This window comes from Microcaecilia unicolor, chromosome 6 (assembly GCF_901765095.1).
Source record: "Microcaecilia unicolor chromosome 6, aMicUni1.1, whole genome shotgun sequence".
NCBI classification, from domain to species: Eukaryota; Metazoa; Chordata; class Amphibia; order Gymnophiona; family Siphonopidae; genus Microcaecilia; species Microcaecilia unicolor.
Genome location: NC_044036.1, coordinates 119,850,324 through 119,870,853, shown reverse-complemented (window position 1 = coordinate 119,870,853; position 20,530 = coordinate 119,850,324). Strand labels below are relative to the sequence as shown.

Here is a 20,530-nt window from a genome sequence, read left to right as displayed (position 1 = left end):
AAGCGTGGGGTACAAATGTAACAAAAAAAAATGTAATGAGCTTTTCTGGGATCTTGCCAGGTATTCGTGACCTGGATTGGCCACTCTTGGAAACAGGATACTGGGCTTGATGGACCTTTGGTCTGTCCCAGTGTGGCAATACTTATGCTTTTCAGTGCACGTACATGTGCAAGAGAACTACATGTGCCCAGTTACAGAATTGCCTTTCATATTTAAACTATTTTTACAAGGATAAATCAAATGTTGTGCCTTCAGAATGGTGGCTCCAACACTCTGGCTCTCATTATCCAGTGACCTTAGAATGGAATCCTCTCTGGAAAAATTGGTCTTAAAACATTCTACTTTCAGTCATCATTTTGCAGCTGAATTAATCCAGTCCCATATGGTTTCACTTAGAATTGGCAGTAGTCCAAGCTCTGTAAGGTGTCAAAGTGTGTCTAATGCACCCTGCTCTTCTTTGCCTTTTAACTCTTACTATATACCTTTTTGTGACAGTACCTTAGCTTTTTTTAAAAAAATCATTCTTACTTTATTTTAAACCAATGTAAACCACACAGATTCTATCTGATATGTGGAATATCACATTAAACATAAACATTCTTTTGTCTTTATAGGGATAGATAAGTTCAAAGGTCAGTGCTTCCACAGCCGGGACTACAAGGATCCCTTTGAATTCAAAGGGAAACGGATCATTGTAATTGGCCTTGGGAACTCCGGAGGGGATCTGGCAGTGGAGCTCAGCTTAGTCGCTAAGCAGGTAAGTTGCTACATGCCAGCAAGAACCAGAATTACTTAGGGGTCCTTTCACAAAGCAGTGGTAGAAGTGGCCTTAGCGCACCCTTACACACTTCTTTCCCACGTGCTAAGGCCACTTTTTCTGTGCCTGGAAAATGACCATTTTTCCATTTTCCCCATTGATGGCCACGTGCTAATGTTGCGTGTGAGCCCTTACCACCACCCATTTTGTAGGCGGTAAGGACTCATGTGCTAACCACACTCTAATCAGTTAGCACACGGCAGGGCCACCGAAAGGGGGGACAAGATTTCACCAAGTCCGGCCTCCAAGGGGGGGGGGGGGCGGTGCTGTGGTCTGTCTCTCTCCTGATTCTGATGGGACCTGGGTGATCGCGTCTCGACAGGAGCAGGAGAGAGAAAACTGTGGCACCAGGCCCCCCTTACAGGCTGGGGAGGAACAGAAACAGGGCTCCAGGGCCTCTGGTTTGGCTGGCGGGGATCCCCAAACCATGCCAGCAGAAGCCTTCCTCTAGCGCTTTTGTCTGCCGCATTTCCTGCCCTGCGACTGCCTTTCCCCTCACATCGCGCACGTTCAGCAACATAATCAGATGAATTGTGTCCAGTGGCGTACCAAGGGGGGGTGGTGGGGGTGGTCCGCCCCGGGTGCACGCCGCTGGCGGGGTGCCACGCGCCTGTCGGCTCCGCTCATTCGGAACGAGCGAAGCCGACAGGCGCAATGCACCCCCCAGCAGGTAAAAATGCACCCGGGGGTTTGTCCTTTTGCAAGGAGGAGGTGTCCTTTCGCCAGGGGTGGGGAGAGTCGCGCTGCACCCAGGGGTGGCGCTTCAGCGATCCGCCCCGGGTGTCAGCCACCCTAGGAACGCCACTGATTGTGTCGCATACGACAGCTTAATAATAATCCACAAACATGAAGGGGAAGTCAAATAACAATATCACCACAAAAGTGATTATTCTAAACCATAAATATATGTTGAACATTTTAAATATTTTAGGTAAGAATAGAGGACATCATCATAAATATAAAGCAAAGGTCATCTGAACTGTTATAGTTCAAAGCTATTTTACGTCAAGACCTAAAACAAATCTTTTCAAATCATGTGTATCTCCATTACCATAAACTATTATATTGAAAATTACTGTGTATTTTTTACAAATCCAAAATCAAAATCAAAAACAATTATTGTATATGTATAAGGAATATGGTCACTTATATGACATATCTTGCACAGCACTGGGTTAGTATATCCACTTGACACCCATAACATTGTTGGGTAAAGAACAATGGCATTTTGGCGGCACTGAAGGGCCTGCTTCCAGGGTCAGAAAAACATTCAGTTTCACAAAAGACCACTTGAATCATTTGAAAATGTCAGAACAAATACAAAACATAAACCAATCTCGAACTGCACATAAATCAGCATAATGATAGTTACCACACCTCAGTGTTATCGCAAATCAAAAACTTACTTTTCTTGTCAAAACCACCTAACACTGATTGACACTCAAAGTGGATGAAGATTTGAGGGACTCATTGTAAAAAACAAGATGAGAATAAGGTTTTCTAAACATAATGACATCATTTGGACAATTAATCACATTTAAAGGGATCACCGTTCTAGCTCTCTGTGAGACCTTTGGGTTTAACACACCGTAGTGTGTAAATCCAACTTCTCTCTTTTCGTAATAGAATGGCATCAAGATCCCCATCTTGACAAGAGGGATTTAACACCTCCAGTGTACAGAACCTCAAATTGCTAAAACTGTGAGAACATGTCACACAATCACGGGTCACCATGGGAGCTGCTGTAGACAACTCCAATATTCAACCACTGCTCCTGACCATAAAAGAAAAACATAATTGATGAGCCTGAAACGGAGAATCTGTCAAGAATAATTTCACAAGGGCAACAGTAGCCTCCATTGCTGTGCCCTTCATCTGAAAAAAAAATATTGATCCTGTAACATTAAAAAATTCCAAAAGATGAATAAGAAAATGTGTAGATAGATTCAATGGGTCCTCACGTTGCTCTAAATATTCACTTGCAATTTGCAAGGCTGCTGCTTGAGGAGTATTTGTATTCAAGGCTTCAATGCCAGCTGTAACATATAGAACCTGATCATCCATATAAGTATAGGCATCAAACTGTACCATAAAATCAGTCGAGTCCTTGATATATGATGGCAATAATGGTTCAAAAGACCTTAAATAGGTATTTACATAAACAGAAAGAGGTTCTAAGAGTGATCCCTCAATTGGTTGTCCAGGCGGGTTAGAAAGACTCTTATGTACTGTAGGTAGTAAATATAAAACTGGCATAACTGGAAATGAAATAGAAATTAATGTTCCTTTTTTGTAATATAATCATGGGAAAGTCCCTCATTTATAAGAACATCTACCTCAAGATCCAAAAGTTGATAACTTAATAATAATGAAATAGTAATACTTTTACAAATGATATTTATTCTCTTCCTATCTCTGATAGCCTCAAAATCTTAGGTGTAACTATTGATAGCCATCTTACATTTGAGATCCAAGTTAATTCCATTATAAAGAAGATGTTTCGTTCTATGTGGAAACGAAAACGCCTAAGACCTTACTTCCTGAGGGAAATATTCCGTAACTTTATACAATCAATGGATCTGAGCCACACAGATTACTGCAATGGATTATTTGCGGGATGTAAATTACAGCTTTTGAAGAAGTTCCAGACAGCCCAAAACACAGCAGCTAGGCTGATATTCGGTAAAACACGTTTTGATAGCTAAACCTCTCCGATAAAAACTGCACTGGCTCCCAATCAAAGAACGTATTACCTTCAAAATTTGCTCTTTGGTCCACAAGATTATCTATGGTGTAACCCCCGGGATACATGGTTGACTTGATAGATCTTCCAACCAGAAACAGAACCAGAGCGTCACATTCCTATCTGAACCTCCACTATCCAAGCTGCATTGGACTCAGATACAAATCAACCTATGCATCCAATTTCTCCTACTTAGGTACACAAATGTGGAATGCACTACCAAAAAATGTGAAAATGATCTGTGACCATCTAAACTTCAGGCGATCATTAAAAACCTATCTGCTTTGCAAGGCCTACTCTACTGATCCAACTTAACTGCCTTAACTCCGTAATACATCAAAACCTCACATTGTAATGGACATTGTATATTCCTTAGTTCCTTGACCCTTGTTGTACTTGTATACCTTAACCTTACCTGACCCTTATTTTAAACTGTATTTGTTTAATATCTACTGGACTTGGTGATCGCCTTGACGGTATTATGTAAGCCACATTGAGCCTGCTAATGGGTGGGAAAATGTGGGATACAAATGTTACAAATAAATAAATAAATATAGCTAAGATCATATTTATGTACAACAAACAATAACAATATAACATAGTAGCTATCCAATAATACATTAAACTGAACCATGCAAAACTATTCTAATTCCAACCCATTCCCCAACCCAAGACTAAAAGCTCTGCTTATTACATCTCCCTTCTTGCCATAAATAAAAATATAGGATTAGGTATTCAGTAATCTGCAGCGCTAAATTAATTGTACATGCTAATTTAAAAAAGAAACTACATACTTGAATGTAACCCATCCATTCACCTACCTATTCCTCCCCCACCACTCCATTTAGCCTATAGGCCCCCTTCTGATGTCCCTCCCCCCCCCCCCCATTATCTGGGGAAAATGATATACTCCTTATTTAGATCTGCTCCTGCTGACTGACATTCAAGAAATACACTCAGTCAAGGTTGCTGGCTTTTAGCAGAACTAATTCATTTAACGTGAACTGGTTTCCTGGTGGCTACCTTACCGCTCTGACCTACTACCCTTTACATCCTCTTTCCCTCTTTCTCTCCATCTTATTTCTCCTTCTCTTCTCGTTTCCCTCCTTTCTTGTCCATTAGCAGCCATGATATTTCCCCTTTTCTTTACTCCCACTTTTCGTTTTGTGTTTTTTTCTCTAATTTAATTTCATTGTAAATCTTTGTTGCTCATCCATGCTAATGGCAGTACAGCAAGTTCCTATGTTACAAATAAAGGTTTTCTGGTGGTCATATTAATGACAGATCAATTTCTAACAACGTGTCTATTTTGTTTGATTTTATATTGGAATGTAATCTGGATTTTTAAATGTATTTTGGAAACTTTGTTGGCTAAAGATAGGTGAGTGAGTAAGGGGACTTGGGTGGATATGGAGGTAGATAGGCTAGTAGGTGGGGACTGGGTAGTTAGGTGATTAGGAAGGTGGGTGGCTGGTAGGTTGTTGGGCACATAGGTAGATGAGTGGGTAAGTGGGTGGGGATCAGGGGATGATAGCTGAGTGGGTGTGTAGACATATTGGCAGGTGAATTATGTGGGTTAGTGTTGATCTAAGGTCACTTTTTCATAGGGATTCCAGGATAGGGTCTCTCTGATTTTGGAGTTCCAGGGCCGGATTGCCTGGGAATCTTGGGTCAGGGATTTTATGTCCCTGGGTCCCCAAATTGGGAATCCCATTTCCATGGGTCTCCAAGCTGGGAATTTGTTTTTCTTTCATTTTTTTTTTTTTTACTTCCCATTGACCTCCATCAAGAAAGTTAACAAAATGTATTTCACCTCCAGAGAAGAAACAATCATTCAGTGATATTCAGAAAGTAAAACACTGGTACTAAACTTTAACACAGAAGTAATTCCATATGTAGCTGATTAACATATATTTTACACTAAGTGTGTGTGTGTGTGTGTGTGGAAGGAAGGGGGCAGTTACTAAACTGTGGTAAAAGTTGTCATTTTAGTGCAGCTTTATTACTGCAGGAGTTATCAACCTGCGGTAACTCAGTCCTGTAGGTTTGTGACTGCAGCAGTAAATTAATATTACCACTTGCAATTCAGCTCATAAACTGTGTTATTTCGCTCCCTGGGAACCTTCTTAAAGAAGACAGAGTTGTATTAATAATGATCTCCCTGCCTCCCTTGAATAGATTCTGCCCCCTCCCACAGGCATCTTTGTAAATAGTGCAAGAGCCCCTTACCTTCTTTAAGAAATCTCGTAGGCCCCTACATCCTGTAAGTCAAACCTATAGGTCCCAAACCTTCTGAAGGTTCCCCCTGTAGACCTCCCAATAAGCTCCCCCTGTAGCAATGTCTAGTGGTCCAATGAAAGGAGTTAGGAGTGATCCCTAGTTACTTCTTCTCCTTGTGGCTCTGATAGAAAATGAGACCACTACTGGTAGCCTCGTAGGGGTCAGACTGCCCTTTGCTTAGGGATGTTACATCATTTTCAGTTCTGGGATTATGTTTTTGCAGGTGTTTATCAGCACCAGAAAGGGGGCCTGGATATTGAACCGTGTTTCTGAAAATGGCTTCCCTCTTGATGTGGTAATGTCTAAGCGGTACAAGCAACTGATGAAGCTGTTTATGCCGATGTCAGTGCTGAGCAGCCGGGAAGAGAGAAAAATGAATGCACGCTTTAACCATGAGAACTATGGCTTAAAGCCTCGCCACAGGTGGGTGCTAACTTCTACTTTTTCTGGAATTATTTAAAGAGAGAAGAGAAAACCAGAAACAGAGAAGTACCTGGAGAAAGTAGTGTGAGAAAAAAATCGAGAAATATTCTCTATACTGTTATCATTCTATTCCTCAACAAACTTTGGTCAATTTTATGTTTACTGTATTATGCCTCAGCTTTATTTTTTCAAAACATTTCTATCCTGTATCACCTCCCAGCTGTTACTTTGGGCTAACCCTCAGTGTACAGCTGCCAGAGATCATATTTACCCTATCCTCTTCTTTCCCTGGATCTATACTACCTGAAAAGCAGTGCATCCAGGTTGGGCTGATATTTCAGCAGGACGTGGTACAGAAGAATGAAGGATCTATATGAATCCAAATCTCCTTTTTCCCAGAATTATACTTAGGATTCGATTTTCCAAACGGAGGTGTCTAAATGGAGACACCTGCTTATAGAACTGTCCCCTTAATATGCACTCTAAATCAGTCAGAAAAGACTTTAGCAGATGCACACTAAAATTCTAGATATTCATTGGTATTAAATTTGTTTAAAGTTAACTGGATAATACTTAATATAGGGGCCCTTTTACAAAGCCGCATAAGTGTGTAAGCATGCACAACACACGTCAAAATGGAGTTACCGCATGGCTACCGAGTGGCCTTTGTGGCAATTTCATTTTTGGCGTGCATCCGCTACACACGCCCCCCCCAAAATTTTTTATTTTCTGGCGCGTGTCAGCTACGCACGCCAAGTGGCATTTGGCACATGTAAGTCATTACTGCCTGGTTACCATGTGAGACTTTACCGCTAGGTCAATGGCTGGCGGTAAGGTCTCAGACCCAAAATGGACACACGGGAATTTTCATTTTGCTGCACGTCCATTTTTGGCAAAAAGTTTAAAAAGGCATTTTTTTACAGGTACGCTGAAAAATGATTCTGCGTGCGCCCAAAACATGCATCTACACTACTGCAGGCTGTTTTTCAGCGCGCCTTTATAAAAGGGCCCCATAGTTTTACTCATTGTCAATCTATCAATTCTATATTAGAATTGTCAACCTAGTTCTTTTTCTTTATATCTATCAATTCTATATAGAATTGTGCATTTCAGGTTAATTATTACTTACATTGAATTTGTTAATTTCAAGATACTATAAGCTGTACTATATGAATGATACTTTTTAAAATATGTACCATTCTACTGATGGTTGTTATGTAAGCCACATTGAACCCGAGCTGTTCTCGGGCTAATTTTGGATTTAAAAAAGTCATAAATAAATAAATAATGTGGATATTCATTCAACTTAGCTGTTTAAGTTGGACTGCTGAATATGTGGTCCTACAGCTAACTGGAAAATCATGTATGTGGTCTTACTTTGTGGATAGAGATAACTGATATCAGTGCTATCTGGTTATCTTTAAGCCCAGTCCCCAGAATCCCTCCAATACTTACCAAGGTTCCAGTTAAAAATTAATGTTTAAAGGCAATGACTTATGCAGTTAACCACAAAGCTTACCACATAAGTCATTTTGAATATTGACCCCATCATATATGTGCATAAAAATGTTACTAAAGTGATACAAATTAGGCCTTAGCAGCCGCATGGTAAATTGCATCATATACTGTCCTCTGTGTGCTATTTAGCATAGGCTGGCTAAAGCCAAAATTTTAACACCCACCTCAGAGCTTTTTTTAATTAATTAGTTCATGTGCTATATAACGGGCTCAGCTACCAGGAAGAAATGTGGGCTCAAGATGGAATAGATGTGGGTGATGTAGTAGGAGGAGTTTTTTGAGGAACAGAGAAGAAAAGAGGCCAGAGAGGGTGGGAGAAAAAGAGCAGAGGGAAAGAATAAAAAAAAAAGCAGGTAAAAGAGGAGGAGATAGAGGAGACAGAGAATGAGGGAGAAAAAAGGGGAGGGAGGAAAGATGGAGAGACAGAAACAGAAGAGACCAAAGAGAGCCTGGGGCAAGAGGAGGACAGGGATACATCCGGATTTCCCCAGATTTCAGGGGACTGTCGGGAGTCTGGACGTTTTTTTTCCAGCCAACCCATTTGTCCGGGTTTCTGGGCTGGCGGGTTGACGGACGGATGGACTGGCCTTCTCCTCTCCCCCCCCCCCCCCCCGAACCTGCCATAGCACACCCTGGTGTTCAAGTGGCCTCTTTAGGGCAGGAAAGAACTTCACAGAAGTCTTGCAAGGCCACCACTTGAAGTCTCAGCCATTATCAAGAAGTGGCGGCAGCGGGGAGGTCTGTGGCAGTGAGCAGGAAAGAGTGGGGTTCTTTCCTGCCCCAAAGAAGCTACTAGACCACCAGGGCTGCAAGGTAGGCCTGGGAGGTGACAAGCTGCTCATGGAAGGGAGGGAGAGAAGGGGGCAAGCTGCTTGTGGCTCGGAGGGAAGGGAGAGGAGAGGGGGACATGCTGTAGATGGAGGGGAGGGAAGGGAAGGGGGAAATGCAGCATATGGATCAGTGGCGTAGCCAAGGGTGGGCGTGGGTGGGCCCAGGCCCACCCAGTAGCAGCACACCTATGATGTGGCTGGCAGAGATCCCCAAGCCCCATCAGCCAAAAACTCCCAACAACCGTTCCTCCTGCATACGTTGTAAATAGCAGATCTTTGCCTGCAGCAAGCACTGACTGTTACATACTGCTCGCACTGGCCCCACAGCCTTCCCTCTGATGTATTCCCACCTATGCGGAAACAGGAACTTGTATCGGAGGGAAGGCTGTGGGGACAACATGAGCAGTGTATATTTGTTGCTGCTTGCTGAAAATGAAAATCTGCTATTTAAAAGGTATATGGGGGAGAGGGGATGTTTGAGAGACCATATGGCATGCAGGCGAGAGAGGGAGAGACCAAATCATTTGTGGGACAAGGTGGAGTTCTTCTGCCCAACCATCTTGGGCCCAGGCCCACCCAAAATTGGGTGTCTGGCTATGCCCCTGATATGGATAGAAGGGGATGGAGAGGACAGGAGGGACATGCTGCTCATGGATGGGAGGGAAAGCAAAGGGGAACATGCTACTCATGGATGTTTGCTTTTTTGGAAATGCACATCTTTTCTAATTTTGTATTTATACTATGGAAGAAAATGCATTTCTTTTACTTTAACTAGTATTTTCACTGCTTATAGAACCTGGCATTCTTGGTGGAAAGGTGACTGTGCAGCGGGAGCAGGCTGGGGCAGGGCGAGGGATGGACTGGGGCGGGGAAGCATTTTATATTTTTCTGCATGGAAACTTGCTACTCTTTAGGATTTCAGAATCTTGTGGAGTGGATTGGAACGGGTAGACATGAATCGCTTGTTTACTCTTTCCAAAAATACTAGGACTAGGGAGCACACAATGAAGCTACAAAGTAGTAAATTTAAAACAAATCAGAGAAAATATTTATTCACTCAATGTGTAATTAAACTCTGGAATTCGTTACCAGAGAATGTGGTAAAAGCAGTTAGCTTAGCAGGGTTTCAAAGAGGTTTGGATATCTTCCTTAAAGAAAAGTCCATAAGCCATTATTAAGTTGGACTCGGGAAAATCCACTGCTTATTTGTAGGATAAGTAGCATAAAAAGTATTGTACTGTTTTGGGATCTTGCCAAGTACTTGAGATTCTGGATTGGCCACTGTTGGAGACAGGATATTGGGCCAGTATGGCAAAGCTTATATTCTTATTGATCCAACTAATTCACATCCCAGCCTATATCAAACAATCACTTGCCTCAGTTGCCTATACTTCAATTCTTATGTAGGCCAATTGGCTTCACAATTTAAACTTTATTAATGCTGAAAATCAACACAGAGACCAAAAATGTTGAAAAAAGCGACTACTTAGCTGCCACTGCAGAATCAGCGCTGTAATAACACTGTAGCACCCAACCTCCACACTACACTGGCATTTCGATCAGAGACCTGCTTCTGGGGTAATTACATGGGTTGGTCAAAGTATCTTCTAATTTGTAACAAATTCCACCTTACAAAAGAACAGCTCAGGAAAAGAATATGTTTATGTATATTGTCAGGTTGTCATTACTTCTTCTTGTCTGTTTTGTCTAGTTCTCAGTGGTGATATAAGACATAGGTGTCCACTATAGTTGATCACTTTGGTGACTGCCCCAAGATGTCTGACACACAGGATGTATAAAACAAGGCCAAGAGTCCATTTGCTCTGTAACAGAACAAATATTTTATAGCATTTAGAAATCAGTTCAGATTTTTGGATTGCCTTCTGTCAGTGCTTCTCAACCCTCTTCTGAAGGCACACCTTGCCAGTCAAGTTTTTAGGATCATCATATAATGGATCTCTGCAATATGCAAATTTGTCTCATTCATACTCATTTTGGAAATGCTGAAGATCCACACTGGCTAGGTGTGCCTCCAGGAGAGGGTTGAAGAACTGCATTACAAAACTCAGAAAATGTGGCTTTCATTGTTGTTGCTTTCTTGTTTCACCACAATGTTGCAGTAAGACAGTGGTGTCAAAACCAGTCCTTAGGGCGCCTCTTGTCATTCAGGTATAAAGTATGTGGCCAATATTCATGCCGTGGCAGTAAGTGGTGCCTGAGCTGAACACAGCCACTGGCTTAACTGACCCCGGATATTCAAGGCCGGGGTATGTGCAGCTCCTGGCACTGAATACCTGGGTCTCAGAGGTCACCAGGAAGTTAACTGGATACCAATATTCAGACCAGCACCTAATTAACTTCACTGCATAAAGTTAGAGCAGCCTGTGGTGGGAGGCGGAGCTGGTGGTTGGAAGGCGGGGATAGTGCTGGGCAGACTTATACGGTCTGTGCCAGAGCCGGTGGTGGGAGGCGGGACTGGTGGTTGGGAGGCGGGGATAGTGCTGGGCAGACTTATACGGTCTGAGGCGGGGCTGGTGGTTGGGAGGCAGGGATAGTGCTGGGCAGACTTATACGGTCTGTGCCCTGAAGAGGACAGGTACAAATCAAGGTAGGGTATACACAAAAAGTAGCACATATGAGTTTATCTTGTTGGGCAGACTGGATGGACTATGCAGGTTTTTTTCTGCCATCATCTACTATGTTACTATCCTGCTTATTTTCGAAAGGAGAAAATCGCCCACGTTCGGGAGATGGGCGTCTGTTTCCCATGGGCGGCCAAATCGGTATAATCGAAAGCTGATTTTGGTTGTCTTCAACTGCACTCCGTCGTGGGAACAAATAAAGTTGACGGGGGTGTGTCGGAGGCGTGGCGAAGGCGGGACTGGGGTGTGGTTATCGGCCGAGCAGAGATGGGCGCGCTCGGCCGATAATGGAAAAAAGAAAGGCGTTTTTAGCGAGAAGTTAGGACACTTTTTTGGACCCTTTTTTCTCACAAACAGGTCCCAAAAAAGTGCCCTAAATGACCAGATGACCACCGGAGGGAATCGGGAATCACCTCCCCTGACTCCCCCAGTGGTCACTAACCCCCTCCCACCAAAAAAAAAAACCACTTGCAAAAACCTTATTTCCCAGCCTCTATGGCACCCTCAAATTCCGTACCCACCTCCATGACAGCAGAATGTGTTCGATCCTCTCACAGCCTTTCCCTGGGTCAGATGTGGCTCTCGGGTGTACTGCAGGGTCACATCAGCATTGCATTGTGGTGGGTTTAGGGTATTGGGCTCCGTGATTTCACTAGCTTGTGTTATAGTCTCATGATGTTGGTAGTTGGTAGGCTCTTCTCCCATGGTGCTTTTCCCCCTGCTTACTGGGTCAGAGTGTGCCCTGTTTTGTTTCTGGTAGTCCACGAGGTAGTGGCCATTTTTGTAAGTCCGTTTTAGATCTCTTTCGTGTGTTAGCCACGTTACAGAACTTAGTTCTTACCTTGAATGTTGCTGAAAGAGGGCATTGTACACCATTCTGCCAGGTCAGAGTTACTGCTAATCTTAGTACCAGGGAGACTCGTTGCCAGCGGGGCACAATCTCTGATCTGCAGTTAACTGTGAGTAAACGCGGTTATTGAAATAAAGGACGTTTTCAGTGAGATTAGTCTTACGGTGTGAACTGCTGTGCCAAGGTTATACAGCAGCAACAAGTCCTGTCCCTGGAGCACTTTCTTTTAGTGGGTAATGCAGTGCACTTCAGGCAGGCAGACCCAGGCCCATCCCCCCTACCTGTAACACTTGTGGTGGTAAATGGGAGCCCTCTAACCCTCCCCCCCACAAACCCACTATACCCACAGGTAGGTGCCCCCCTTCACCATTAAGTGCTATGGTAATGGTGTTGAGTTGTGGGGAGTGGGTTTTGGGGGGGGATTTGGGGGTCTCAGCACCCAAGGTAAAGGAGCTATGCACCTGGGAGGTAATTTAATGTTTTTTCCTATTTTTTTAAAGTGCCCTCTAGGGTGCCCGGTTGGTGTCCTGGCATGTGAGGGGGACCAGTGCACTACAAATCCTGGCCCCTCCCACGACCCAAAGCCTTGGATTTGGTCGTTTTTGAGCTGGGACGCTTCGGTTTTGATTATCGCTGAAAAACGAAAACGCCGAGCTCAAACAAACGCCCACATCTCAAAAACGCCCACATGCAATGCATTTGCCTGGCACAAACCGTATATTCGAAACTAAAGATAAACGTCATCTTTTTCGAAAATACGATTCGGCCCACCCCTCCACGGACCCGTCCTCGGAGATGGACGTTCTTACACATGGGCGTTTGCGTTCGATTATGCCCCTCCACGTTACTATGTTTTTGCTATCATGTGGTCACTTAGGGCCCTGTTTACTAAGGTGCGCTAATGTTTTTTTAGCATGAGATAAAAATTAGTGCTTGCTATGTAGACACCCATAGGAATATTATGGGCATCTACACGTTTAGCGAATGCTAATGTTTAGCACGCACTAAAAATGCTAATGCGCCTCTAGTGCAGCTTAGTAAACAGGACCCTTAGCCTATTAGCAGGCTGAAAATCGCCACTAATTGGCTAAGTTCACACTCCACCCATGTCCTGCCCCTAAACAAGACAGGGGACGGCCAGTTAGCAAGGATATTCAGTGGCACCAGGTAGCTTCGGGTCATATCTAATTACTTGTGAAAAAGCCAGTTATTGACACTAATTAGCTCATTATTCAATTAAATTGCACACACCAAAAAATCTGGGTTTGGGTTTCAGCTGAAAACTCATTCCTCCCCACCTTGTGATTAATCCCCCCTCCAAGATCACTTTTCTCCCATTCCACCCATAGGTCCTCCCTGGACCTACCTTAGGAAGGCCTGGTGGTCATGCAAGACTGCTGTGGGAGGTCCCAACAGCCATTTTGTGAGTGTCTCCTTTCCATGCTGCTTCCAAGGAAGTCTTGTGGGAGGGCCTAAGGGTGGGATGAGGGAAAGTGATCATGAGGGAGGGGGCGGAGAGAGGAGACTGCTGCTGATGGGTTCAGCTCTGGAGGAAGATTTTTTTTTGTGTGTGTGGGAGAGTGGGGGGGGGGGGGGGGGGGGGGGGGGAGTTTCGTTTACAGCTTCAGTTTTTGACAAAACTGACTGTCCAATTTTTGTTTTTGGCAGAAACCAAAGATCCTGGGTTCAGTCGGACTCTAGATGCCATTATAGAATAGTTCTCATTGCACCTAAAGGGAGCATCCACTTATAGAATTGCCCCAGTACTGCATACATTATATATTATTTTGTGTTGAGATCAGGATCTATTTGAATTCAGGCAGCAATAGAGCTACAGTTTACTGGACATGCTAATGTTATGCATTTCTATCTTGTGCAAAAAGCATGTGCACAAGTTATAGCATTTCAAAAGGGAAAATATGTGTATACTAGGAAAAAAGGCCCATATCTGACACAAATGAAACGGGCGCTAGCAAGGTTTTCCTCGGAGTGTGTATGTTTGAGGGAGTGTGTGTGAGAGTGACTGTGTGAGAGAGAGAAAGAGAGAGAGAGAGAGAGAGAGAGAGAGAGAGAGAGAGAGAGAGAGAGAGAGAGTCAATGTGTGAGTGTGTGTGTGTGTGTGTGACAGAGAGAGTGAGACTGGGTGTGAGTGTGTCTGTGAGAGAGAGAGTGTGTCTGTGAGAATGAGAGTGTGTGCCAGGGCCCCCCCTCCCTCCCAGTTCCAGGGTCGTCCCTCCCCCCTCCCTCCCACGGTTGTCCCCCTCGCCCACTCCCTCCCAGTTCCAGGGTCCCCTCCCCCCCTCCCAGTTTCAGGGCCTCCCTACCTCCCAGTTACAGGGTCGCTCTCCCCCTCCCTCCCTCAGTCACCTTTGGGGGCATACCTTACTGCAAGGTCCCTGCCTCACCCTGTACTCTCATCTGACAGGATTCTGTGCTCTCTGCTTGGCTCTCTCATTCTCTCCTCACTTTAAAAAAAAATCTGTGAACCATAAAATTTATTTTAAACAAAGAATTTGCGGAGAGTTAGGGAGTTAGTTCCTGTCTGACTGACTGCTGCTGTTCTCAGAGCCAGAGCGTTTCCCTTGGCTCCGGCTGTCAGTGCTGCGCTGCAGGGGGGATTAGCTGGTTAGTGCCGGCTTTGATTTTCTTTTTTTGTAGCGGCATGGCGATTCGGGAGGGAATCGGTTGGGGACGAGAGGGAGGTCTGAAATCGGAGAGGAGAAAGTGGGGGTCCGAAGTTTTACTGGCAGTGTTCATGGCGGTTGTGTGTCGTTCACGTTCGGGTATGCTGTTTGGGCTGTTTTTTCAGTCCGTTGGTGTGCCTCATGCTGTTTTCATGTGGTTGGTCAGTGTTGCTGGTGACGTAGCAGGAAGTACTGATGTCAGTTCATGAGATGGAGAGCACGAATGCCTCAAGGTTTAAGTGCCACGGAGTCAGCTTCAGAACGTTGGATGTGCTTTTTATTATTATAGGATGTTGTGGCTTATCTTTGCATGCAAGCACATATTATAAAATATATGCATGTCCAAATTTGACCAAGATGTACTCCTTTATACAGGTTTGATACGCAGCCTGTATGCACAACAGTTTTTGCACATACAGTATATCCCAAGCAATTTTATAAAAGGCTAAATTTGCCTTTTAAAATTACCCACTCAATGCCATTTTAGCATATATGCCAAGGTTGTCAGCGAATGTCTAGCTAAAAAATGTTACTATGAGTTTTCATTTTGATATAACACTAAGAAAAGTATGCTATCCTTCATACACTACGCATATCACGTAATTGCTATGCTTACTGAGTAAAAAGTGAAAATGCCATAACTTGATTCGTTCTTCCACTCCAATGAATAAAAATATTACATTACCACCATCCTCCGTCCCATCTACTGGCCAAAGAAGACTTGTCTACTGTACACCTTAATACCCACTTCCACTCACCCAATTTCTCCCATCCCTCAAACTCCCTCCACCCACTCAATGGACAAAAATGAACTCCTCACAATGATCCTTTCCCATCTAAAGGTCTAAGAAGCCATCCCGTGCACTGATCCCTCCACTTTCCTGTCAAAAAACTGAATTCTCTCACCTTCCAATCCCCCTTCTTACTCCCAATGTAGTTAAAAAAAGATACTCCTTCCCCCATCAGCATTCATAGATTGCTGACAAAGTTACATAGTAAATGAGGCAGATAAGACCAAAATGGACCATCCAATTTGCTTTGTTGAGATTTATCTACTTTTGGCTAGATGCACTGTACTCCAAAATGGCCTTGGCCTCAGGTCAAAACAAAAAAGAAAAGCCTATGGAGTGGCCTAGTGGTTAGGGTGGTGAACTTTGGTCCTGAGGAAGTGAGTTCAATTCCTGGCACAGACAGCTCCTTGTGACTCTGGGCAAGTCACTTAACCCTCCATTGCTCCATGTAAGCTGCATGGAGCCTGCCATGAGTGGGAAAGTGCAGGGTACCAAAAATAAATAAATAATAATAATATGCAGTCCTAGCAACCAATTGGAAATAAACAAATTAGGATTATGTTTGCTCAGAGAAGGTTTAGTGCATTGTGGTAGTTAAGAATGCTACCCTGATTTTGTTTTGAAGGGGCTCTTGACTCATCTAATATACATCCTTTTCTTTACAATATAGAATTATCAGCCAACACCCAACAGTCAGCGATGACCTACCAAATCGTATCATATCTGGCAAAGTTTTGGTAAAGCCAAATGTGAAGGTGTTTACTGAAACTGCAGCCGTCTTTGAAGATGGAACCAAGGAGGAGAACATTGATGTCATCATCTTTGCTACTGGATACCACTGCGTTTTTCCTTTCTTTGAGGATTCTATTGTTAAAGTCCAGGAGAATAGGATCCCCTTGTATAAATTTGTCTTCCCTCCTCACCTAGAGAAGACGACAGTGGCCTTCATTGGGCTCATCCAGCCTCTTGGTGCCATTATGCCTGTAGCAGAACTTCAAATTCGCTGGGCTACTCGGGTTTTTAAAGGTAAGTGAACAGAATTTGATGAACGATGCAGATCCCTGAAAGGACCCAGCTGAAGCTAGAGAGGGAAATTCAGATTTCTGATAAGTGGTAACCCCAGCAAGGCGAGGAATATAAGTTAGTCATATATATCTTGTCAAGTTATATTGTGATAATTAAAATAGACCAACAGTGATGACATTGGAACATAATGTTAAACTGTAGCATTGGTATAACGAAATAAAGGCAACTGTATAAGTTGGTGCCTAAATATAGGTGCCAATAGTGTGCCTAGTTTCTAGAATAGCAGTTCTTACATGATTGGTGCATAATTGACCATTGTTGCGTGCCTAAGTGCTAGGTACCAGTCTATAAACAATGGGGCAAATTCTATAAGTAACATCTAAAAATCAACGCTGAAAATATAACGTGCTTAGCACGATTCTGTAAGGAGTATGCGAACTGTATGGAATCATGTTTAGGGCTAAACTATGCCTAACTGTAGGTGGCTGCAAATTAGGCCTGCTATTAGCAGGCTTAAGTGCCGGCGCCTAACTTAGGTGCACTTTGGTCTGATTTTATATCAACGGGCATAAATTTGAAGAATGCCCCCCAGAAACGCCCCTTTCCTTGCCCACAAATACCTACACGTATTAGGATTTAGGCGCACTCCGTTATAGAGTCGAATACATGTGTGTAAATTTTAATTATTGCCAAAAATCTGTTATAACACCAGTGGACTGGAATGCTTTTACGTTTAAAGGTTAAATCTCCACTTACTTATTTTAAGAGTGCATTGAGGGATTATTTATTTTGTTTGGCATTTTTGTACCTTCCTGATTTTGTCCTGTGAACTTATGAACTCTCTTTAAGCTGAGAGTTTGCTGCTGAATATGGTTTTTACTATTTGAATTTTCCTTGGTTTTTGATTTTATTATGTATGTTCTTTATTGTATTTTTCGCCTTGGACAAAGGCGGTGTATAAATAAATATTCTATTCTAATTAGAGCTGATAATTGGTTGCTATCACCCAATTATCAGCGCTGATTGATCTGTTATTCAATTAAGATACGTGTGTAAATTGGGTGTCCACTCAATTTAACATGAGTAACTTGTGGTGTTATATATAGAATCTGGGCGTTTAATTATAGAATAGCGGTTGGTTGCACTACTGCCATTTACATGCACAAGTTTACATTTATGCACCTAAATGCTAACATTCGATAAATTCAAGCGTGCAACCTGCACTTAAATTTAGGTGACCTGTCATAGAATGAGGGGGGATATTCAATTAGTTTAAGCCAAGGGTGCACAAATATTTTGAGAGCTGCACTGGGAGCTGTGATCAGGCCAGGGAGCTAGTGCACTCTGTAGTTTGATAAGTAGGGGGCGGTGTGTGTTCTCTCCATCCTGGTCATGACTCCCTGTTAAAAGAATTTTAACAATGATACTCATGAACACCACAAGACCAAGTCAGGCTTAAAGCAGTTTTATTTCTTGCAAGGAGATAAATCCAGCATATCCTCATGAAGTTGTCTGCCCTCCCCATACCTTTCCGTTTCTTATATACCTTTTTAGACTCTCATCTACGTTTAGCTGTACATGAAACATGTCTTTTAAACTTGGATGAACATGTTACAGTTTGTTTCATGAATATTTGAATTACGTGGAGTTTTTTTTTAAGACTTATGATTTAAAAAAAGGAGTCCTCTTTACTAAAAAGGTTTGGTCCTTTAAAATGAGGTGTCTCTGGGATTACTGAGGTCTTTTTTTCTCCACAGATTTTTCATTGAAACGTGTCACAAACGCCTTTGAATACCTTAATCACTGTAGAATTAGTGCATAAGTTCTGGTAATTAAAATCACCCATTATTATTGCGTTTATTTTATTTGCCTCACTAATTTCCTTTAACATGACTGCGTCCGTCTGCTCATCCTGGTCGGGCAGTCGGTACTACACCCCTATAACCGTCCTTTTCCCCTTAACACTTGGAATCTCGATCCACAATGATTCCAAGAGATCTTTCGTTTCTCGCAGAATTTCCAATCCATTTGACCCAAGGCTCTCGTTAACATACAGTGCTACTCCTCCCCCAATCCGGTCCACCCTATCACTACGATATAATTTGTACCCTGGTATGACAGTGTCCCACTGGTTATCCTCCTTCCACCAGGTCTCAGAGATGCCTATTATGTCTAATTCTTCATTCAGTGCAATATATTCCAATTCTCCCATCTTATGTCTAAGGCTCCTAGCATTTGCATATAGGCACTTCAAGCTAGGCTTGTTATTCCTTATTACAGCATGTTGTTTACTTGTCAGTACTAATTTGCTATTTTTTGCCTGGTTTTTATTATTTTTATTTATGGACATTGAATCTACTACAGTCTCTTTTTCATACTCACAATCAATAAACCCTGTCTTCTCTGTCTGGGCGATATCCTTGCAAGATACCTTATTCTGAACCATACGCTCCTGTGTGACTGTCGGCCTTCCTCCCCCGTTCCTAGTTTAAAAGCTGCTCTATCTCTTTTTTAAATGTTGATGCCAGCAGCCCGGTCCCATCCCGGTTAAGGTGGAGCCCATCCTTTCAGAATAGGTTTCCTTTTCCCCAGAATGTTGCCCAGTTCCTAACAAATCTAAAACCCTCGTCCTTGCACCATTGTCTCATCCACGCATTAAGACTCCGGAGCTCTGCCTGCCACTTAGGCCCTGCGCGTGGAACGGGAAGTATTTCAGAAAATGCCACCCTAGAGGATTTGGATTTGAGCTTTCTTCCTAAAAGCCTAAATTTGGCTTCCAGAACCCCTCTCCCACATTTTCCTATGTCATTGGTACCCACATGTACCAAGACAGCCGGCTCCTCCCCAGCACTATCTAAAATCCTGTCTAGGTGACGCTTGAGGTCCGCCACCTTCGCACCAGGCAGGCAAGTCACCAGGCAATCCTCCTGTCCACCAGCCACCCAGCTATCTACATGCCTAATGATTGAATCACCAACCACAACAGCTGTCATATGCTTTCCTTCCCGGGCAGTACCTGCAGACATATCCCTGGTGCGAGAGGATAGTCCATTCCCAGGTGTACGACCTCTAAGTGCATTCACTCTGCAGCTCCTCAGTACCTTTCCACTCTCTGTTTGTCTGTCCTAATTAGATTGTAAGCTCTGTCGAGCAGGGACTGTCTCTTCATGTTCAAGTGTACAGCGCTGCGTACGTCTAGTAGCGCTTTAGAAATGATAAGTAGTAGTAGTAGAAGCCTTCCCATTGGCTGGATTCTACCACAGCTTCTGCACTGAAAGGGGGGAATATTTGAGAGCTGTAGTGGGCTAAACTGAAAAATATCCACACACTTAGCCACCTCTTCTGGCTTTGAGACAGATGATTTACAGTTGGGGATCCTAAACTCCTGAATCCTGAGCACATCTGACAGGGCCCCCCTAAACTTTTGGGCCTGAGGCACGTGCCTGGTTTGCCTATGCCTTAATCTCCTCTGTTTACAAGTGGATATCACCAAAAAGGTGTAAATATTCAGAAAGTCAGCATTGTCACATGTATATCTGCACTACATGTAGATTACCAGGGGGTGGGGTTTGGTGTGAACTAAAATCTACAGGTGTTCCCTGTTTCATAATGGAAATGTACAAGTCTTCCCAATATATCAATGTCAAGGTTTACAGCAGCTCCCTTGCATGTGTAGGTTTGTAAAAAGTGCCGTTTGGGGCCAGTTCCTAATAGAAAGGATGAAGGGAGTTTCCCCCTTATTCCCAGATGATTATTTCCTCCTCCAATCTGTACACAAATAAGAATTGCAGCTTCTGTTAATTAGCTGCATGTATATGTGTAGGTTTGTAAAATGGAAGGCATGTATATTAAAGTGAGGGAATAACCTAATGGTTAGAGCAGTGGGCTGAGAACCAGGGGAGCCTGTTTCAAATCCCACTATGGCT

General features: G+C 43.3%; 1 protein-coding gene across 2 annotated transcripts in view; it reads left to right on the top strand.

The window, feature by feature from the left end:
* LOC115472794 (dimethylaniline monooxygenase [N-oxide-forming] 5-like) overlaps positions 1-20,530 on the top strand; it is a 61,632-nt gene that overhangs the window by 19,066 nt on the left and 22,036 nt on the right. For both annotated transcript variants that reach the window (XM_030207229.1, XM_030207230.1), the window contains exons 5-7: positions 615-757; positions 6,064-6,263; positions 16,249-16,604. In XM_030207229.1, the coding sequence (XP_030063089.1) occupies positions 615-757; positions 6,064-6,263; positions 16,249-16,604 (699 nt within the window). The remainder of the gene's footprint in view (positions 1-614; positions 758-6,063; positions 6,264-16,248; positions 16,605-20,530) is intronic.